At 47.8% G+C, this 19,715-nt stretch overlaps 1 protein-coding gene across 3 annotated transcripts in view; it reads right to left on the minus strand.

The window, feature by feature from the left end:
* Positions 1–19,715, minus strand: part of Elk (Eag-like K[+] channel) — a 394,257-nt gene that overhangs the window by 30,790 nt on the left and 343,752 nt on the right. For 2 of the 3 annotated variants that reach the window (XM_077700237.1, XM_077700238.1), the window contains 3 exons: positions 16,610–16,783; positions 15,333–15,558; positions 3,833–3,993 (listed from right to left, as the gene is read on the minus strand). In XM_077700237.1, coding sequence (XP_077556363.1) covers positions 3,833–3,993; positions 15,333–15,558; positions 16,610–16,783 — 561 coding nt within the window. Of the gene's footprint in view, positions 1–3,832; positions 3,994–15,332; positions 15,559–16,609; positions 16,784–17,275; positions 17,348–19,715 lie in introns of those variants that run through there. The other variant, XM_077700239.1, reaches the window with a different exon arrangement.

The raw sequence follows: 19,715 nt of genomic DNA on the forward strand, positions 1-19,715 counted from the left end.
AATCCGGAGCCCTCAACTATGGCGCGCCTCGTCGTCGGCGTTGCGCCGGCGCGTTAAACCCAAGAATAAATAAATAAATAAATAAATAAATAAATAAATAAATAAATAAATAAATAAATAAATAAATAAATAAATAAATAAATAAATAAATAAAAATGACAGTAACTAAATAAATCAACACTTTCGACAAACGCTTTTACTCTTTTTCGCATCTGGAAGCATTGCGAAAACTATAGCTATTGCCAGCACAGAGCAACAGTGCGTGATTTGCTCGTCGCTGCAAATGCACCTTCCGTTTCTGGTTCGCTTTTGTGGCTTTTTTTAAGTGGCTATCAAATGCGTTCTATTCTGCAACTTAAGGAAAGCCGGCAAACAGCCGCTACACCGCTGTAATGACGTCATTCAGCGGTCGAAGAACGCCAAGACCGGGAAGGAGAGAAAAATATTTTGAGCAAGTTTCTATGTTATCTGACGAGGAGAGAGCAGTAATTTTTGGCTGAGGCACATTGCGACCCCATAATCTAATGTGTTGGTTGACTACTTTCTGCAAGCACTCAAGATTTAGCAAAAAAGTTAAAAAAGTGTTGCAGCGTCACTTTAGTTTGGCGAAGACAAAATATTTGGACAAAGAAACCTTCATTATGACTTTGTTTTTATGCCGACTTGATAAGGAAACGAAAACGAGCGCAAAAAAATTACCAGAAAAAAAACACGCCTGCTTTTTTTCTTCGAACCCGCTTGAACCCGTTTGAACCGGTTCGAACCGGTTCGAACCGGTTCGAACCGGAACGGAATGGTGCTCTGGAACTGAACCCGAACCGAACCCGAAAGGCTTGAACCCGAACCCGAACCGAACCCGAAAAAATTCCGGTTCGACACCCTGGTTATGCAAGAATGTCTTACGCATCCCACCCATCAGGTAAGCTTAGATATTTGAAACGTTACATTTCCGCACAGTGCCACTGCTTGCACCGGTGATTGTTTTTTGTTTTCATGTTTCTTTTTTAGCGCAGAAAGGGGTACGGAAGAGACGGCTCTTCTATGACCCTTTTCATATGAGATTTTCTCATAGTTGCAATTTTTGGGCACCCTTATTCTTTTCGAAGATTTCATCCGTTCGATACACTCTGTATACATAACTGCTGCATTAAGGTACCAGAATATACATAAATGATGATAGCACATCTGCTTGAGCTGTAAGGAGTCTCACTCCGACTTATTTACAGATCTGGAAGTTTTTGTTGCCCCACAGGCATCCTTCATGCCATAGTGGCGCAACATCTTTAAATTTAGATGGCAGAGAAAATATTATAGCTGCACAGAAGCTGCGCAGCGCTGCTATTTATCCTGTCTGTTATCCGGCCTGTCTATTTCGCAGCGCGTGGTGGTCGCAGTCGCTCGGCAAGCCAAGAGCACCGCTCCCACAGCTGCTTCTTGCGTCGCAGTCCGTCTCAGTGCACCCGAGACACGTTCGGGCGAGATTGCTCTGGCTCGGAGTCTCGACCCCGAGCGCCTCCTCAATTTCCGCCCGCTACGTTTCGTAAGCGAAGACGCATTCCGCCCTGTACTTCCTCCTTAACGTTTGCTGCGCGTTTCCGGGACCGCTTCACGACACCAGGGCGCGAGCAGCTGTTTATTTCCTTGTTTCTCCTCGTACAGATGATAGAGCGTCGTGCGGAGTCTAGCGTCGTTACCCGAGCGAACGTTCTCTCAGACTCCCGTTATCGTCGCTCAGCTTTCTCCTCCTCTTCTTAAGTCGACCCGCCACGTACGCCGGCTTCCCATCAGCTCGCCTCTTTTTTTTTGTTTTTTGGTGGGTTTCTCGGTGTTGTTTTGCTTCGTTTTCATGGCCGGTGCCACCACCTCAGCCTTGGGCTAATGACCCGCTGTCGTGACCCCCCGAGGCATGCGTGCCGGCTGCCGGCGCAGCCATTCTTCCGAGAGAATGGAGAAGGCGGAAGCACGACGGAAGCGGGATGACAAAGTTTATTGCGCCGCGAGAGATATTTCTGGCGAGGTGTGCCGTGCCGAACGACGTAAACATCGTACACACCTCGGCACGGCTTCGCCGACAGTACCTCGTCGTGAAAACGAGGCGAAGAAGCGGAGCCTTCTGGCAGATGTGATTGCAGTGGCTTCAAGTCAACAACAGGGACGTTGTCGTTTATTTGAGCTCGTCTGTTGCTATGTGCACAGTTGCGCCGCCTTATTAACAGACTGAAGATAGATCTTTGTCTGCGGCAGGGTGTTGTTCTTGAAGTATTCAAGGACTTGGCCGCAGCGCCAGAAGTACTAGTAGTGAATCGAGAGCAGACGATGCGCAGACGACACTTTCCACCTTGACAGCGACCAATGGCAGCCGCGGACCGAGGCACTTGTCAACGTCAAAGCGAGCACGATTCCCCGAAATGAACAATCTGCATCTCTTTTTTTTTCCCCGTTTCTCGGGTTTCCCTTCATTTCACAACAAGTGAGGGGTCCTTGTTTTTTGGCGGTGCGGCGTACATGCAAAGCAGTGTACTCATGAAGTTGAGGACATAACGGTTTGCATCTGAGCTGCTTGAAATAACGGTGGACGTAATCAGCAAAATGCGCGTGTTGTTAGGGCCCATCGGTGTATGTAGTCGCCTAGTTGGGGAAACCTTAAGGTTAAGAGCTGAAGTATTTCAGATGAGACCTCTTATACCCGCAGAAAAGGTTGCGAAGTTCCTTTTCACCGAAATTAATCCACTATTTTCTAACACCAAACGTACCGCTTGAGGGGAGGCGATCAAGTATTCTAAATGTCGTGCAACAATCAAGTATGGGAGTTTGGTGAGAAAGGGGCGGCCTTCGGCTGGGGGCGGCCTTCGGCTGGTAGTCAACAAAGGCAACTTTAATTCCGCGCATATGACGTAATTCAGCTTGCTGATTTAGTCAGGGCCACAAGATGTGGTGTGGACGACAATCAAGCCTTCGGCTGAAATGACACAGTATACCGCAGCAAGCGAGGGGCTACGCGGTTGCCGTCACGAGCATTTAGCTTTTTGTGATTATGCTGGTGCGGTGTCACGTCATTTCGCGTGACGTCTGAAATTGGCGCCAACAGAGCCAGGATTTGGCAGATGGCAGAACTGCCGTGTTATTATCGGCTATTGAAGAGAAGTTCTATAAATCCATTTGGCTGACATCGATTTGCCTTAACCTGGGATGTTTGCAGCGCACGACGTGATTTGATATCTACTACGGTAATACTGATTACGAACGGTATTGATGGTCAAAATTGTGGCACTGCTGTGTGAATGTTGTGCTCCTATAACACCGAATTACTTGTTTTTTTCTATATTATTGTTTGGATCTCCCCGTTTTCCCCCATTCATGTCGCTTCCACCAAAGCTCTGCAGGGTACAAGTCGTTCCACCGTCACAACCAATTTCAGTTCCCCGCAAACGGCTGTACGTTTTCATTCAGTCGTAATACAAAACGCCCATCTGTACAAAATGTTTCGTACTTTCGACACATTTGAGCGGATGGCCTTAACCTACAGACCTCCGCTGTTTTTCGTATTTTGTATTTGCACCCCACCGTTTCTTCAAGCCAGGAGTACAGTTATGAGTTTGGTCCGCTTCGAAATGTCCGCTTAAAGGGACTACAACAATGCCGATAAACGCTTTCCCTCTTTCCTTTACACTATCCCCATCACTTTTTAGACTATCCTTATCACTTAACGTCATGCTGTCCCTATGCTCAGTGACCGAAACTGGTCCAGGTTATGGTACAAAGCTTGCCTCTCGTTCGTGACTGGAAGAGGACGTCACAACACTTATATGCTCGCGTTGGGGCGCTGTCTTACCCTGCTGTAAAGTCCGGCGGCGTTGAGCAGGTCGAAGGGCAGGGCGGCGAGCAGGTCGACGATGAACCAGCCGCGCAGGTAGTTGAGCGCCACCGACTTGGGGTGGGCCACCACCTCGCCCTTCTTGTTCACGAACGTTGTGCGGAAGTTGAGGCCGATGTCTGCGATGCATGACAATCACGGGAATTAGGTGCTTTTTAGGCATACCTTGTAGCTCATAGGGACTGCACACAACTGTGGCCTCGAACAAGGATACTTCCACAATGTTGTAAGCGTAGTTTTTATCACCACGCACTTGGGGAAACGAAAAGGTCCGTGTGTCCGATAGTCCGATAATATATCAGGCATCGTTAGCAGCCGACAGGCATGGTTAGAGAATGTAACCTAATATATATATATATATATATATATATATAGTAAGGTAAGTAACGACAGAGACACGCACCAGACAAACATTAAGGAAAATGAAGTTTGCCGACGTTTCGACTAGAGGACCAGTCTTCAACGGAGTTCTTTTCTGGTGTCTCTGCCTTTACTTACCTTATGTTCTAGCGCTCTTTGTGAGTTTCTTTCTATTTTTCAGACTATATAATGTATATATAAATATACATATATATACAAGAAAAGAAAAACTTCGAACAAGGTAAAAGCACGATTGTGGCCTACGTTTCAGCAAAGAGAACTTGCTTTCCTCAGAGAACTTGCTTTCCATATATATTTATATATGAAGGCTAAATAGGATTGACGCTACGTAAAATAAAAAACAAAAATTCCGGGAAGCTTTTACTCACTCCCAAGACTTAAATGTAGAACCTGTTGTAGATAAGAATTTACGGTCACATAGTTAAGTTTCAGTATCATTGTTTATTGGCATGGTTGCGTGCTAGTAATCGTGCCATATGCACCGAAGAGGTCGTCGTCTTCTTCGCGGTGAGTGGTGGATGCAAAGTCATCCTCAGCATTTTTGTAGACTTCCACCAGCTCCTCGTCATCGACTCGAGGCAGCGGTGACGGGATCTCCAAGTCGTCTCGAGAAGGATTGGCACAGACGGAGCCATGTCTCCAATTATCCATACTGGCTTCTAGGGAATGCGGCAGCCACGCTGACCTCAACCAAGAAGGGTGGCTTTACATCTTCAGCATTAGCGCTGGCGTTTTTTCTTTTCTTTTTTTTTACATGAGTCGTAGCGCTTCACGGCAGAACTGAAGATTTTTTTTGCTAAAGTCACTGCGCGAGCCAGGGGCTCGGCGGTCGCCGTGAGCCACGCACTCACGAGCACTCGGAATTTTATTGGTACTTTTTACTCAAACGGCGAACTTACGGCTTGTAAAACCGCTCCGCTGTTAAAAAGTTAAGTGACCGCTGCGAGGGTTGCTGAGGGGAGGTGAAGCACGTGTTTAATCAATTCCTTCAAGATTACGTCTGCAATCATTAATTTTTCTACTACAATAGTCCCTACAATACCAAAGCGAAGTTTTCGATGCCTCACTGATGACATCGAGTTACGCCAAACTCACTGCAGGAAAGCCGCCTTTACACAATGAGTTTTCACAAAGGCACATAAATCACACGTAAGCAATGGAAGGTTCTTACGAACAAAACACGGTACCGTATAGCCCTGGAAGACACATTCGCATTGTAATAAGATCGCTGATGATGATGATGAATGTTCCACCATCGCATTAGGGTCCCTCAGCATTTTCTTTGAGCTGGTTGCGTGGGCGTTTGCATTGGACTGTGGGTGAGTTGAAGTAGGCCTTGGCTTTGTATTTTGGCGGTATGAATTTTCGACTTTGAGAGCGTCGGTTGTGCACTTTGATTTGAATCAGTTTGCATGAAGAAAGCTTGGCGTTATAACTATCTTTCTCTTAAGAAAAAGACTTGCATTTGATTTCTAAGAGATCATTTCCCTGAGTGTCAACTTGCAACAAGCAAGGCAAACGGTACACCGAGAAAAAAAAAAGGCAAGAGCAAAGTTTTCGTAAAAGAGCATATCAATGACACCGATTTCGGAGGTAGGTCGGAATCACATTTTCATAGGCGCATGCGCCTAGAATGCACCAAGTTGGTACCCAGGGAACAACTTGTATGCGCCCAGCAAGAATGAGCTCGCACAACAAGTTTGGCAATGCCGTCGCGAGCACAGGTATAAGCCGCCTTATGGCGTGAATATGTTAGTAACAACCCGTCACCAGAGACTCCGGACTGTTAAACAATTCATGGCCGTGTCTCCGAGTCCCTGCTTTCCAACTACGTGGGGCTTTCTATTATAACGATAATGTGACGCGGATACCTCTGCGCTCCACGGCTTGCGTCTGAAATATGAATGTATGGCGGGAGCAAACGCACCCTAAGCGCTTTAGGTGCAACATTCATCCGGGCATGTCATCAGCTCGGTTCGGGACCTTCATGCAAATAAATAAATAAACAGTAAATACAGATAAAACAGAAGACATAAGGTACGTTAAATGGAAATACGCCCGGATTGTGACGAAACCGGCGGCGGGCAACACGTACACACGGTATTACAGACTGTTCAGTCCCACTAGGCATGCTTGTGAACGGCTCATTTAGTGTCTTATTCTTACGTTTCATTTTTTTTTTCCTATTTTTAATTACTGAACAACTAAAATACCTGAACGCACTAATCTTGTCACGAAAATAAACCCATACTAGCAAAATTATACAGACTTAATTTATCAAACGAGACCAACGATTCTTCGCGGCTGTTGGCGTTCAACCATTGATCATATGCCTCACATTCCCGACAAAACCCTAGGAGGATTTTTTTTTATTTTAATACCAAATAAGGACCACAGCAGAAAAAATGACCTCGTAAATTCAAAGTATTTACTTCGGTATTGAAAGATCTTGCGCACTTGAAGAGAGCAGAAGAGAATACAAAAAAATATTCAGCAATTCCACTCTGAAGGTGGGTGACCAGCGGAGCTTCACTATGTTCTACGCGTGGTCTATTACGACGATGGTAGAGAACTTAAATTCAAAATGGAGAATGCCGTCATGTCTTGACGATGGCACTACCGCCCAAGGAGCCGTAGGAAACTTAGACACGAAAGCGGTTGGCGAGCCGTCAAAGAGATGGTGGTGCCGATGCGGGTCACACAGCGGCCAACCGTTGAAAAATCTGTATTGTCTACCTGAGACTCTACTGATGTTGAAAATGGTACCAGCTGATAACGATAAATGCATATCTGAGTAATGAGAGTATAAGCTTGAGGTCGAAATCTTTTTTCTTATCTTGAATACGGTGCTATTGATAACTAATCCACTCAAGATGCCTATTTAAATGATGGGGCGTATAATCTTGAGATCCAAAGCATGGTTTGAATGCCGTGCGACTATGGTGGTGGCCGCGTGCTAATAGCACATACACGGGGACGTTAATTTTCAATGCCAAGCGCTATAAAATGCCTCGCGCCTCAAAGACACGTTACTTTCCGCTGACATGAAAGATACGTGAAAACCTAGCCAACTAAGTTTCGGTTAAAAAAGTCAGGCACTCTGGTAATTTTTGTACGGTGCGACTTAAGTAAGGTCCATATATTGCAGCTACAGCGGAAATCATTTGACTCATCTGTCGGCAGGATAGTATTTGTATTAAAAAGACATTTTATTCATGTGTAGTTTAAGGGCTGACATTTCCACGCGTCGTCGAACTTATCAATTCATTGGTAACAGTGGTGGCGGTGTGACCAAGCTGTCCCTCAGCTGCACGCGATGTGTCGGTGGTTTGAAAACCGTGTTGCGGCGACTGTCTTTCAATTAAGGAAAAAAACGAAACGCCCTTGGACGCCTTGTGGCGGACTTAGCCAGAATCGTCTGACACACCGCACTTCATAATCTGATCATATCCTTTTTTTTTATTGCACTATGCGTCCCTCCCTATCCTCCTGGCGGGAGTTGTTTTGTGTATTTCCGGTATACTTGAGTCATAACTATTTGACGCTAATGGGATCTCTCAGGAGGAGAAAGTAATTATGAGAATTAAACAATTTGTGAGGCTTCCAAACATTCGAGTGTACATAAAAAATCGGTATTCCCTGGTGGACGCAAATTCACAGTGGCACCATTTTCTCTCCTTCTCCGCAGTGACTCCAAGAGATGTCACGGCACAGCCTTGAGGCTTCGGGTGACCGCCAGCTATACGCCAAGGTCCCGACACTAACGTGATGTCGCCGTCCAGCGAAGACACCGCAACAACTCCCTAGCCTTCGCCGTCTCCCGTTGCCCGCCAGTGCTTTCCCGGCTCATGTTCCTGTCAGAAGGAGAAGCACCAGTTCCAGTGAGTCGGCGGCTGGCAAGGGCATGCGCGGGCTATGATGTGGCTCTGTCGTCTTCTCCTCTTTCGAGAACGTATGGGGATGTTGGCGGAGACGGGAGGCTCGAGATGATAGTCTCGCTTTTCCTTTTCCTATTCAGTGCCGTCTGCATGGCAGCCTCGGGATCTCCGCTTTCGTGGTCGCCCCATCGGCCTTGGCCGACAGAGTGCTCGCGCGACGTGGTTGTATCTGCGCCGTACTCGCTGTCTTCCGCGGCCGTGTCTTCGCTTCGTGTTCCGGACATAATGAGAGATAGCGCGCTAGGGTACACGAGACGGTAGGGGTGATGTATGCGAGGTCCCTGGGAGGTGTCGAGAACCCAGAGTATTGTAATGCATTTCTGTGGTCGGAGCCGAGTGAGGTGTGACTGCTCGTCTGAACGCAGGTAACTGGAGATGTAGATGACGACGGGGATGTCGGAATGTCAGAGAACAATAAAGATTGCAGAAGATGCGGACACGTCGCTTTTGTCTTTCATGCAGTAGCGGCGGTGTCTGAGTACACAAAGACATACAAGGGCTCTTAGGATATGAAGGACAAGGAAATTCACTGTTGCCGTCTTTTGTTGTTTGTTAGAAGTCAATCCACAATAATTAACTGGCGACGTCTCTGAAAGTATATTTAAAGGGAGATCACAGGGTACCGTTCTCCTACTTTTCCCAGGCTACAAAAATTTTCGGTTGTACCTTCAACAAAAGCTGTATCGGTAGTCAACCGCTAAACGCGCTTGGATAGACCTGTAACGGGAAGCAAGCGACAGCCCGGTAGTGCTGCGTGCCTTGGTGATTAGACAGGAACAGAGTAGTAAAATGGAAGCAAGCATGCAAATTAAATGCGCGGGGCGTAGACCCCCGCGCCAGGAAGAGGAGCCGCAAATGCGATAAAAATGCAAGGAACGCGCAGTGATTCCCAAAGTTATCGCCAAAATCACGGTTGGAGGTGACAGCCGAACAAAGGACTGCAGAATTTTTCCGTCGTGCCTGCTCCACAAAAATGGTATAACATGGCGGCAGCCTGAGCCTGGCAAGCATAATCTTCGCTGAAAGACGGGCCGCGTGAGCTTCAGGAGAGAAGGAATTCACAAAATACCGCAAAAACAGTATAAAACAAGGAAAGTTAGTGCCAGAAACGCTGTAAGGCCTATTATTATCATGTATTTTGTTTTGGAAAGACAGTTCACGAAAAGTCTACAAAGGGCTTAATTTTCAGCACGAAATACACATGTCACGGCGCCCAAGCTGCAATCCATTTTCTTCGTCATATGTATACCAATGTACTGAGCCACACTACTTCACATCCATTTTCTCTCTTTTGAAAGTGCAGAAATGCATCTTATTTTCAAGTAAAATCAGCACAAGTGAAATTGTTTATTTGGAGATCAGGGGAAATAAGACTCCAACTTTTTACTGTGTACAAAGTGCGAGAGACATAACTTAATCTTCCGCGAAGTGTTGCATTTGTATTCTGAATGGCAGATCCACATCAGTTGGAGCCAAGAAAAAAATTAAAAAATAGCAGCGTGTCGACAAGTGGACACGTGCTCACAAATCCGCATTTCATGCAGCTATCAATGACGCTTGTTGACCAACCTCTGGCAAGCCTAAGTCTCGAGCGAAAGAGAACATCAACGGACGACCAGCCAAGTCACATCAACAATCCAGGCATCATTGGGCACCACTTCTAACCCCGCCCAATCAAAGTTCACTTTTTCCTTAGGTGATAACTCAGGCTAAAAAGAAAAAAAAAAAACAGGAAGTGAAGGAATGATAAAATACTGAGACATACAACACAAGTAAAAAATCAAATCCCCTTTCTTAAGAAGAAGATGGCTAAGACGCGAGGCATTCTTCCATGCAACCTTAGCCAAAGCAAAAATCCAGAATTCACTCTCCGAAGGTCCAAAATCCAGACTGGCGAAGTCCAACGACGTCACCTCAGGTAGTGTCTGAAGTCAACGTCCAACCACACACCCCCAAATTCCAAAACCAAAATCCAACCCTGTTTAGAGACTCTATTTCATCATCATCATCGCTAACCTTGTGTACTGACATACTATATTTTGTGTAGCACGAGGGGTCCGTCAGGTATATGCAAAGGTATTCCATTGTTATGTTATGTGGCGCATGAATAATGTACCCTTTGTGAAAAACATTGTGAAAAGTTGGCTTTCCTTCAGTGTGTTTTCCTTGGGCCATCGAAGAAACTTTCGCTTTAAAAATAGCGATGTAAGTCTTCCTCGGTATATTTGCTTTAAGCTGGGGAAATGGCGCAGACGATGATGGTTATTGACTAGACTCATCGCCACAACACAGAACAAGCCCTTTCAGAAAACCTAAGCTCTCGGGTGGGACACCAGCAGGCGCGATACGGTCGTCTGAGTGCACAAGCACGGAACGGTCATCCGCAGTCACGGCGATGTGTACTCAAGGCTTGTGTATCTTGTGGCCGTAGCCTATGTGTGCGCCCGTGTCTGGGCACACATCTCTCGCCAAAAGTACCTCGTTTCTCTTCCTGGCACGACAGGAAAGCTTGCTTTCTCGCTCACCGGCACAGCTATTCTACAGTGGTTCACAGCGCGGCCAGGTCACTGCACCCAACTGAATGGGGCGCGCGGCAGACATCGAGCGGTAGAGCTACACCTCTGCCTTTGCTGGGTTCCACCGTTTTACGGTCCACGGCCACTTGCCTTCTTCTTCACCCTCTTCTTATACTGAATTCATTGCTTGACATGAGGTAACCATGAAACAAATTTTGTTCCGTGAACCGACTTCGGCGAGCGGAAACCGCTGGCCGAAGAAGCCGATGTGCACTTCTCGCGACAGGAGAGAGACGAACGAAAGCATTTCAACAGTATGCGAGGAAGCAAGCTTGAAAAAGGTTTTAGCGTAGATTCCGCAAGCTGCAAGGTTTTTTTTTTTTTTTTTGTGGGTGCTATTTATGCATGTGTGCTTAGAGCGGAGAAATGGAAGTGAAAGTTGTAGCTTGGAACTGCCCAAGCGTCGAATGAATGCAACGTCTGTTTGTAAAACGTGAACGATACCAAGGCGCCACGAGGGGCTGTGCCGAGGTTGCGCCTCGAGGGAGCGGCTTTCGGTACGCATGCACTTTGCAAGCTGGGGCGTTACAGAAATAAAAAGTCCATGGACGTAATCAGGAACGGGATTTCCTCTCTCTATTTTCCTACAGGCTACCACGTCACCTAGTTCTAGTGACGAGTGAAATCCGAGCGACCATTACTAGCAAAATATTAGAGCGAAGAATGAATAAAACGCAGGTCGTTAGCAAATGAAAAGCAGGTACTGATCACCGACGTCGACGGAGTCATCTCAGACGAGACATTTTTCATGAGCTAGAACGAATTTGGAGCGAGTTTCCATGTCTGCCCTGGATCTGGAAACCGTATTCTTGCTATTCGGAGTAGGCGCGCACAGCACAACTTGGGACAACTTCATTTCGAACGCGCCGTTTACCCCGAATCAACAAATTTCATGTTATTGTGGCGCAACTCACCCCGCAGCTCGTACGTCCTGCATGTGTCCGCGGAACCCTCGTTCGTCTTATAGCACTTTAAACACGAACATCACGGACTAGGGAAAGGTCTGCCGCATTGCCGGCGTACAGCGAGATAATGGACGAACAAAAAATTAAAACCGTTCCACTCGATGTGAAAGCTGTCGGAAGTGCAGAGCAGTGATTCGCCATAATGGGATGCAGCACCGTTATCCGCTCACTACTGCCAGCCCAAGCAATTCAAACTTCCCGCCTTCGCAGTTCTCGCACGCCCCCTGCCTGAAACTGCGCCAGCGGGAGTTCTGTTCTTTTTGTGGTTGCTTTAATTTCGTATGCCCGCGTTGTTTTGCGTCATTCCGAACGCGCCATTTCCTTCTTGGGCGTGGAGCCTTTGCGCCATTTCGAAAGCGCCATGGTTTTCTTCCACGGTCGCGTTTTTCGCTTACTATCGTGAAAACCAATCCAACGAGCGTTCCTAACTAGATGAACGCGGGAGCTGTCGGTTAATTACGTATATTTTGCCTCAAATGTACCTATAGTTTTCTTTGCGCTAAACGACGGGGAGATGTAGGACATTCGCCAGTGGTTCACGAGTTTCGGAATGCTTATGACTATATATGCACCGCTTGACTTTCGAAGCCTCTGGGGTACGCCGCGAACGACAGCGTTACCACGGGACACCCTGGTGCTCTGTTTGGGTCCAGCGAGCGAGCTACGACGACAAGGCGAGCGCTTAAAGTGATCTGCACTTTAAACGTAACTCCAATGGCGGGAAACTGCTCGCGAACCACGTTATTCTTAGAACACAGGCTGTTGGCGGCATTAGGCGGCCTAGATGCATCAAATAGCCCGCCCGCAGGTATAACAAATAGAAACTTCCCAATGTAGCGGGCACGTTTAGTCGAGCATATCAAAGTTCCCCGTCTTTGCGCAGAGTTTCTTTCGCGTTTAGTACCTTGTGCCACCTGCAAAGTGCAACCGCTCGTCTAATCCTCGCCCTTTTATCTCAAAGGGCGAGCACGGTTTGCCGGCTACTCGCTAAATTGGTTTCTCCTGTCTCCTCGTTTCCGCACAAGCGCACACACACTCTTGAGCCGCCTACGCATAGATTGCTTTTGTTTTTGTTTGTTTTTCTCCCTATTTTCTCGCTTCTAGTCCACCACCTCTGCAGCCGCATCCTTCAGGTATGCCTCCTTGCTCACTAAGGCAGTGTTCTTGTTTTTTTCCTGTGCCTATGGGCGCTCCCTGCGGCGCTGAGATGAAGAGGAACCTCGCGTCGAGACAACGCGCCCGTCCCAGGTGCGAGTGACGACATTGAAACGGGATGCAGGCTCCGTGAAGGGCGTGTCGGCTAACCAAGGAAAATGTGTTTTCTATGGGGCACTTTCGCTCAGCGCTGATGTACTGGCTGGCTGGTTTCTGTTTTCCTCCGAGCTCGTTTCATCTTTTCCCTAACCCGGCAAGAAAGCTGTCAGCGAGCTGGAAGCTCGCGTGCGTTTTGTTATAAAGAAAAAGAGCTTACCTAGCTGACTTAAGAACTGAGGAGACCAAAAAGTGTTAATAAAAATAGAGAAATGGATTGTGTCAGTGAACGACGCCCGTAAAAAAAGCGCCAACTTGCGTGGTCCGGAAATATAAATTATAGTCGAAAACTGAACGAAGGTAGAGAAGGCAGGTGTGTTTAGCCTGAAACAATTTCGGAGTTTAAGAAGAGGAGGAACACCGAAACCAAAAGTTAGTGAAAATACGAATGGGAGGAGTCAAGGGTTGTGATTTCGATCGTTTTTTTGTTTGTTTGTTTTTTCGTTGTTGTTGCTCGCATTTAGCTCTCTCACACACAGTAAATAAACTGGAGGGAACTGTGGAACGCATGCCTTTAATGAAGGTCAGAACAGTGAGAATTCAAATGTGTGTGTGTTCTTTTTTTCTTTATATGTGGTACTACTTTGGTTTCAAACATATTGGTTCCGAATATTCCATTTAAGGGTTTCCCAGCTATCGCTGTTTGTCTGCACGCGCTCATACACATGCTCATAGGGGGAAAAAATCACATCTGACGTGTCATTGAAGCATAAAAAGGTTTGACAAAGAATGTTTCTAATAGCTCTCTTCGAATGAAGCAGAACACTGAACCAAAACAAACAGAAAATTCTACGTCTGTTTGCTTTGTTAGGCAGCTGTTTAGGTGACAGGTGTCGGGTTGCGCCCCCCACCTCTTAACAGCAATCAAAAGAAGACCGTCAACACAGAATCCCGAGCACCATGTCTGAAGCTGTCCGGCCAATCACGAAGCTGACGTCCTTATTTGTTCCCCGGCCATTCTCCGCCAACGTACCCCGCGTGTGTGTGCCTACAGCGTCTGTTTATGGCACGCCCATTAGCCCTAGTACCACGGATAACGTCCGTTTGTTGCGACTATGTCGGCCTGGTGGGGCTTTTTCTTCCTCCTGCGTCATCACAATAAGTACGCGCGTGGAGACGTCGGATAGCTGGCTAGCAGCCCTTCATTCATTTAGTATCTGCCTCACATCTAGAGTTCTTTCGCGCAAAAAAAAAGAAGAAAAGTTGTGTGAAGACAACGCATGAGAGCCTGCCTCTGGCGTCTTACGTTTCAGCTAAAGCTTTGAAGCCTTAGAACTCCCACGCCAGAGATTATAACGAAGCAAGTCTACAAACCGAAGTCTTTTAAATAATTTTTTTCTACATGAAAAACAGGGCGATTAAACTCTTACCAGACATAATCTTAGCAATTCGTGTTTGCTCGGTAATCTCATAAACATCAATGCAGCTTTGAGCAAGACACGGTCACTTTCTATGCTTATCTGCCTTTAGTACTGAGGTAATATCGGTTCTATAGTCTTTGTCTTCGGTCAAATAAATTAGGCGAGAGATGGGAGCAAGGCTTCACGCAAATGCCCCCCCTTTGTACTGCGGCATTGGCTTCTGCCATGTGGCACGCCTCCTTGCTTCTGTCTTCGCCAGTGTAATCCAAGCGGGTGGCGAATAGCATGCGGTACCCTGCAGGGTCTCAGCAGTCACCACGGTGGCTCGCCTAGTGACCAGATGGCATGTTTTTGAGGCAGCGTTGTGTTCTCTATCCCCGCCATTATTGCGCCGGCCGGGACATTCGGTGTAAAAACCGCCAAAAGAAAGAGAGGTATTGAATCGCAAACGCAGCTTTGTTAGAAAATTTCTTTCTTGCTGCATGCAAGCGTTTTCTTTCCGTCGTTAAGCCTACAACACATACCACATGCCTTGCTGGACACTGAGCCTACTGTCGTCAGCGCCGTCGTACAAGTCGTGGTTAATTTGCAGCTCCATCAAGCTTACAACGCGGGAAGAAACAAGAACAGAGCGAAAGAACGCCGGCGTACCGCTGGCCCCATTCTCACCTTCACCGTTAGCTCGCCAAGGAGTCCAACTTGTCCAAACCTTAATATTGCTACCGACTCATGACAGAGTGCCCTGTACGCCGCGCGGGGTTTGTTTTCATTGATCGCTGCCCTGACAGCTCTTATCCAAAAAGGAGTAATGTGGGTGTCGTGCAGCACCAAGGTGTCGCTGGTGTCGCAACGCTGATGATTTGTGCACGCAGAACGACGACACAAAAGCGAACCAGGTGAATACAGAGAAGTGGGGGATTTCTCACCGATGATGAACATGGCCTCGACGATGACATCGGAGATGATTGTCCTGTTGCCGTCCAGCTGCGGCTCGGCTGGCGGCGGCAGCGCACTCCCCGCCAGGGTTCCCGCCGAGGTCGCCAAACTGCTCTCGTTGGCTCCTAGCTCGACGAGCGAGCTCTCGTTCAGGCCCGCCATGAGGGCGTACCGCTGCTGCTGCTGTTGCTGCTGCTGCTGCAACATGCTGTGGCTCTGCGATGGGCCGCGTGCATCGCCGTTTAAAAAGCCCGCAACTTCCGCGGCCACAGGTTCCCTTCACAAGTAATGAATGTCTCCTCGTATTACCTTTTTTTGCGTGATATTGAACACTTAGCTACTTCCGGTTCCTGTGAAATTCAATGGCTGCATCCCTTGAGCTCATACGGCTATGTGTGTTCGACTTGAGTCTGATTATGTTAGTAACTGGTTCATTCATTGTGCAGCAGTTATCGCACAAAGGAGAGTGTTTTCATTATGCTGTCGAATTGGATAACACGTTTAGGATAACGTTAGCCGCAATTTTTAAAATAGTTTAGAGATAGAGAGAGAGAGAGAGAGAGAAAATGCACTTTAATGATGCTCACGAGGTCTGTCCAGCACAAAGCCTAATACCCCTGTCACACGGGCTCTTTCAATCGCGATTGAGCCGATCCGGATCGAGCTCAATCCGGATCGGGCGCTGCTACACGGCAGTTTCAATCGCGATCGAGCTCGATCCCGCTCGAACTCAATCCTTGTTTCTCAAGCGCGATCGAACGGAAGCGGCGACACTCTCGTCCCCGCTCAGTAATGGCACAGAATGTGACAACTTCAACTAACGCCACAAATTCTGTCAAATAAGTTGACCCAAATAAGCGCGCGGTAACATTTACATAGTTACGTATACCTACGACCGGGCGAAGTTACCAGACGCTGGTCGCAAGTACATTGTTAGCGCCATCTGGCGTACACGAGTGCAACCGGCGAAACGCCTCGATAGCGATTGAAACGTGCCGTGTAGCAGCGGCAGTGCGTCGAGCGCGCTCGAAAACTCGATCGCGATTCGTTTCAATCGCGATTGAAAGTGCCCGTGTGACAGGGGTATAACATGCTACGTCAGTAAACTAGTTCATCATGATATGGAAGTAACAGCTTTAACCTGTTGCACTGGACGTGACGATTCAACAAGTGAGATAAGGTTCAATGGTTAAATATACCGTGGTAGCCGGTTTCATTCTTCCAGAGTGCCGTCAGCGAGCGCGGGAAACACAGCAAGCGTGCGCACCTGCATCTCTCCGAAGCAGGCGCTGTAAGGCACGACGACGGCGACGTAGACCGTGGCGACCAGGATGAGCCAGTCCCAGCAGGTCTTGAAGGCGCCGTAGTGGGAGAGGATGAAGCGGGACTTCTTGATGGCCGCCGTCTTGTACTCGGGCAGGGCCGTCGAGTGGAGCAGGTTCTGTCGCGACACGTAGTTATGTTAGGTAACGTCAGGGGTTATGGCTTGAGCTTGAAAACCTTTAAGAAACTGCTAGGAACACTGTGCGAGTTTTATTGCACGCATGAGAGACTACGGCAACAATACTTGGCCGGGGTTTGTTGCAACCCAAAGTACGATTACTTGTTTTTCTGCCATACTCTCTCGTAACGAAACAAGTGTCGCTGCACCAATGGCAATGCAACTCGTATACGGTCATTTTCAAACGGCGCCTTCAAACGATGTTCCTGTGTGTGGTTCTGGAAGCGAAGTTCCTGCTACAGATACACACAAAGCCCCTAACCCACTAGAGAAGGCGATAGGCATAAAGGCAGCAAACCCGATAGTTATGAAGAAGAATATTAAGGCAGCATATGTGCCAAATTTCATCACTCGGAGTCCGCTGATTGCCACAAAGTAGGGCAGTGCGATTAGCGCACCGAAATCGGAAAGAAAAGACAGCAATATTCAGACCATGCATCGGTGCCTTGTTGTTTACACATGGACGCACCAATCCTATTTGCCCTTTTCGGATGTACCGGCGGGGAATTAATATTGTGGACCACGCAGGCGCGTGGCATAAGCCAGCGATGCGCACTCTGGGGGCCTGGCGCTTCTCGTCAAGACTGGCGCGGTGCGCATGCGCGTCCTTTGTTATACGCAGGCACACTGATTTTTTCGCTTCCTGCAGCGGTGTTGGGATGGTCACTGAAGCCCCGAAGAGCGACGCCTTTGAAGCATTCCTTTCGTCTTGATGGCGCATTCAAGGGATATTCTGACGATTGCGCCGGCTTTGGCGCAAGTGCTCCTCGCGTCCTGATAAGTACTTAGGGGAATGTTTTGTGTTGTATTTTTCTGCTTTATCTTTTATACACGACAAGATTAGCGGCTTCCGAGCAGCGTCGCCCAATGAAGCGTGTATGAAGCACAATCACTTGGTGCCGCATTATCGACAACGAAATGCCAGCGAGATCAATCGCGAACCTTAGCTTCGCTACTTTTCGCCGGCCATGAGATTACTCGCTACTTCGTGCCTCCCGAATTGTTTTGGCACGAAGGAACAAGTCTTCAACCCCTGCAGCAATATTCAGCTTGTCCTCTTCTTTTGTTGGGGACCTTGAACCTTCCGCTCCGCTGGGAATCTGCACACCGGCCTTCTTCATCCGTGTAGGCATAAATTGCTCGGCTAGCATCATCCCTCGACCTGTTAGTAAGCCGTTTTCCTCTGAGGAAGGCCTTCTTATAAGTAGCAAATAATCTCAAGGCATTCTTCACTGAGAACACGAGGTGCCATTTTGATTAATGCCGACGTGCAGAGCAGACAGACAATTTATATGAGTATGTCTTTGGATCATTTTTAAGTAAGGAAGCAGACACCAAGAAACCGAGATAGTATATTTTATGAACCTTGCAAATCGCCTACTTTATACCCCGCAGCAAGCGAGCTGAAAGATAAGTTCCCTGGTCAAGTAGATACTAAATAAACAGGATGAATAAAGGTTCGTGATTCATCTCGCTGCTAGTTCGTTGTCGATAGCACGGCACCCCGTGACTGTGCTTCATACACGCGTCATTCGGCGACGCCGCTCGCAAGCCTCATCGTGTATAGACGATGAAGCGCAAAAATGCAACCCAAAACATTCTCCGGAAGCACTTATCGGGACGCGAGGAGCACTTGCGCCAAGGCCGGCGCAAGCGTCACATTAGGCCGCAAATGCACCATCGGGATGAAAGGAATGCTTCAAAGGCGCCGCTCTTCGGTGCTTCAGCGACCATCGCAACACCGCGGCAGGGAGCGAGAAAATCATTGATTGATTGTAGGGTTTAACGCGCCGACGCAACGCAGGCGATGAGGCGCGCCGTAGTGGAGGGCTCCGGATTAATTTTGACCACCTGGGGATCTTTAACGTGCGCCGAAATCTCGTACACACGGGCGTTTTTGCTTTTCGCCTCCATCAGAAAAGCGGCCGCCGCGGCAGGGAATCGAACCCGCGACCTCGTGCTCAGCAGCGCAACACCTTAGCCACTGAGCCACCGCGGCGGGTCAGCGAGAAAATCAACGTGCACGCGAGTAAAAAAGGACACGCATGCGCCCCAAGCTGGTCTCGACGACAGGCGCCAGGCCTCCAGAGTACGCACCAGTGGCTTTTGCCACGCGCTCCCGTGGTCGCTAATATTAAGCCCCCGCCTGTACGTAGAATTGTTTTATGTGCAACCTTGTGTTTCATGGGAATGGCGCATCACAAATTACCTTTGCACAACACTAAAAGCTGGGTTGGAAGACATAATGCGTTTCTATTTATGACAATGCAAATGACGACTTTGTGCACCCTTGGAGGCCCACACGGGTTCCTAAAGACGCACGTAGGAAGAAGTACACGCGCAAAAACATGCAAGTGCACAAGTGCTCACTAGGTGCACCTGAGCACGCGTACGAGCGAGAAGTTCAATTCCTTAAGGCTAGCACTTTTGCCTAGTTTCAACCGTACTTCTAACAGAAAAAGGCTAGTTAGAAGAACATGCGGAGGCTATCCAACTGGATCAGTGTGTAAAAATCCCCAAAATTCCGAAGAAAGAATCGCCCATTAGAGCGTGAGCATGCAAAGCTCTGCTATATACGGAACCTCTTTTAAGGGTTGGTTTCACTACTATACACAAGGTAATGCTGTGAACGCATTATTGGGAGCAATATAAGCAGTGTTATGTTTAAAAAATGAAGAGCCAGTGCTTTTTATTAAACACCATCTTAAGACCCCGTGTTTCTCGATGAGCTACTATACACAGAGAACCTTAGAAGTCGGCTTCACCACTACACTTAAGTGCATTTCTGAGAAGATATTTCTTATGGGCAGTGGAGTCTCATGAGGTCTGAGTAGAGCCCCCAAAGCCTTTGTTAAACATCTCATTAAGATCT

Source organism: Haemaphysalis longicornis, unplaced genomic scaffold, assembly GCF_048455015.1.
Source record: "Haemaphysalis longicornis isolate Haplotype H1 unplaced genomic scaffold, Haemaphysalis longicornis Haplotype H1 scaffold_2, whole genome shotgun sequence".
NCBI classification, from domain to species: Eukaryota; Metazoa; Arthropoda; class Arachnida; order Ixodida; family Ixodidae; genus Haemaphysalis; species Haemaphysalis longicornis.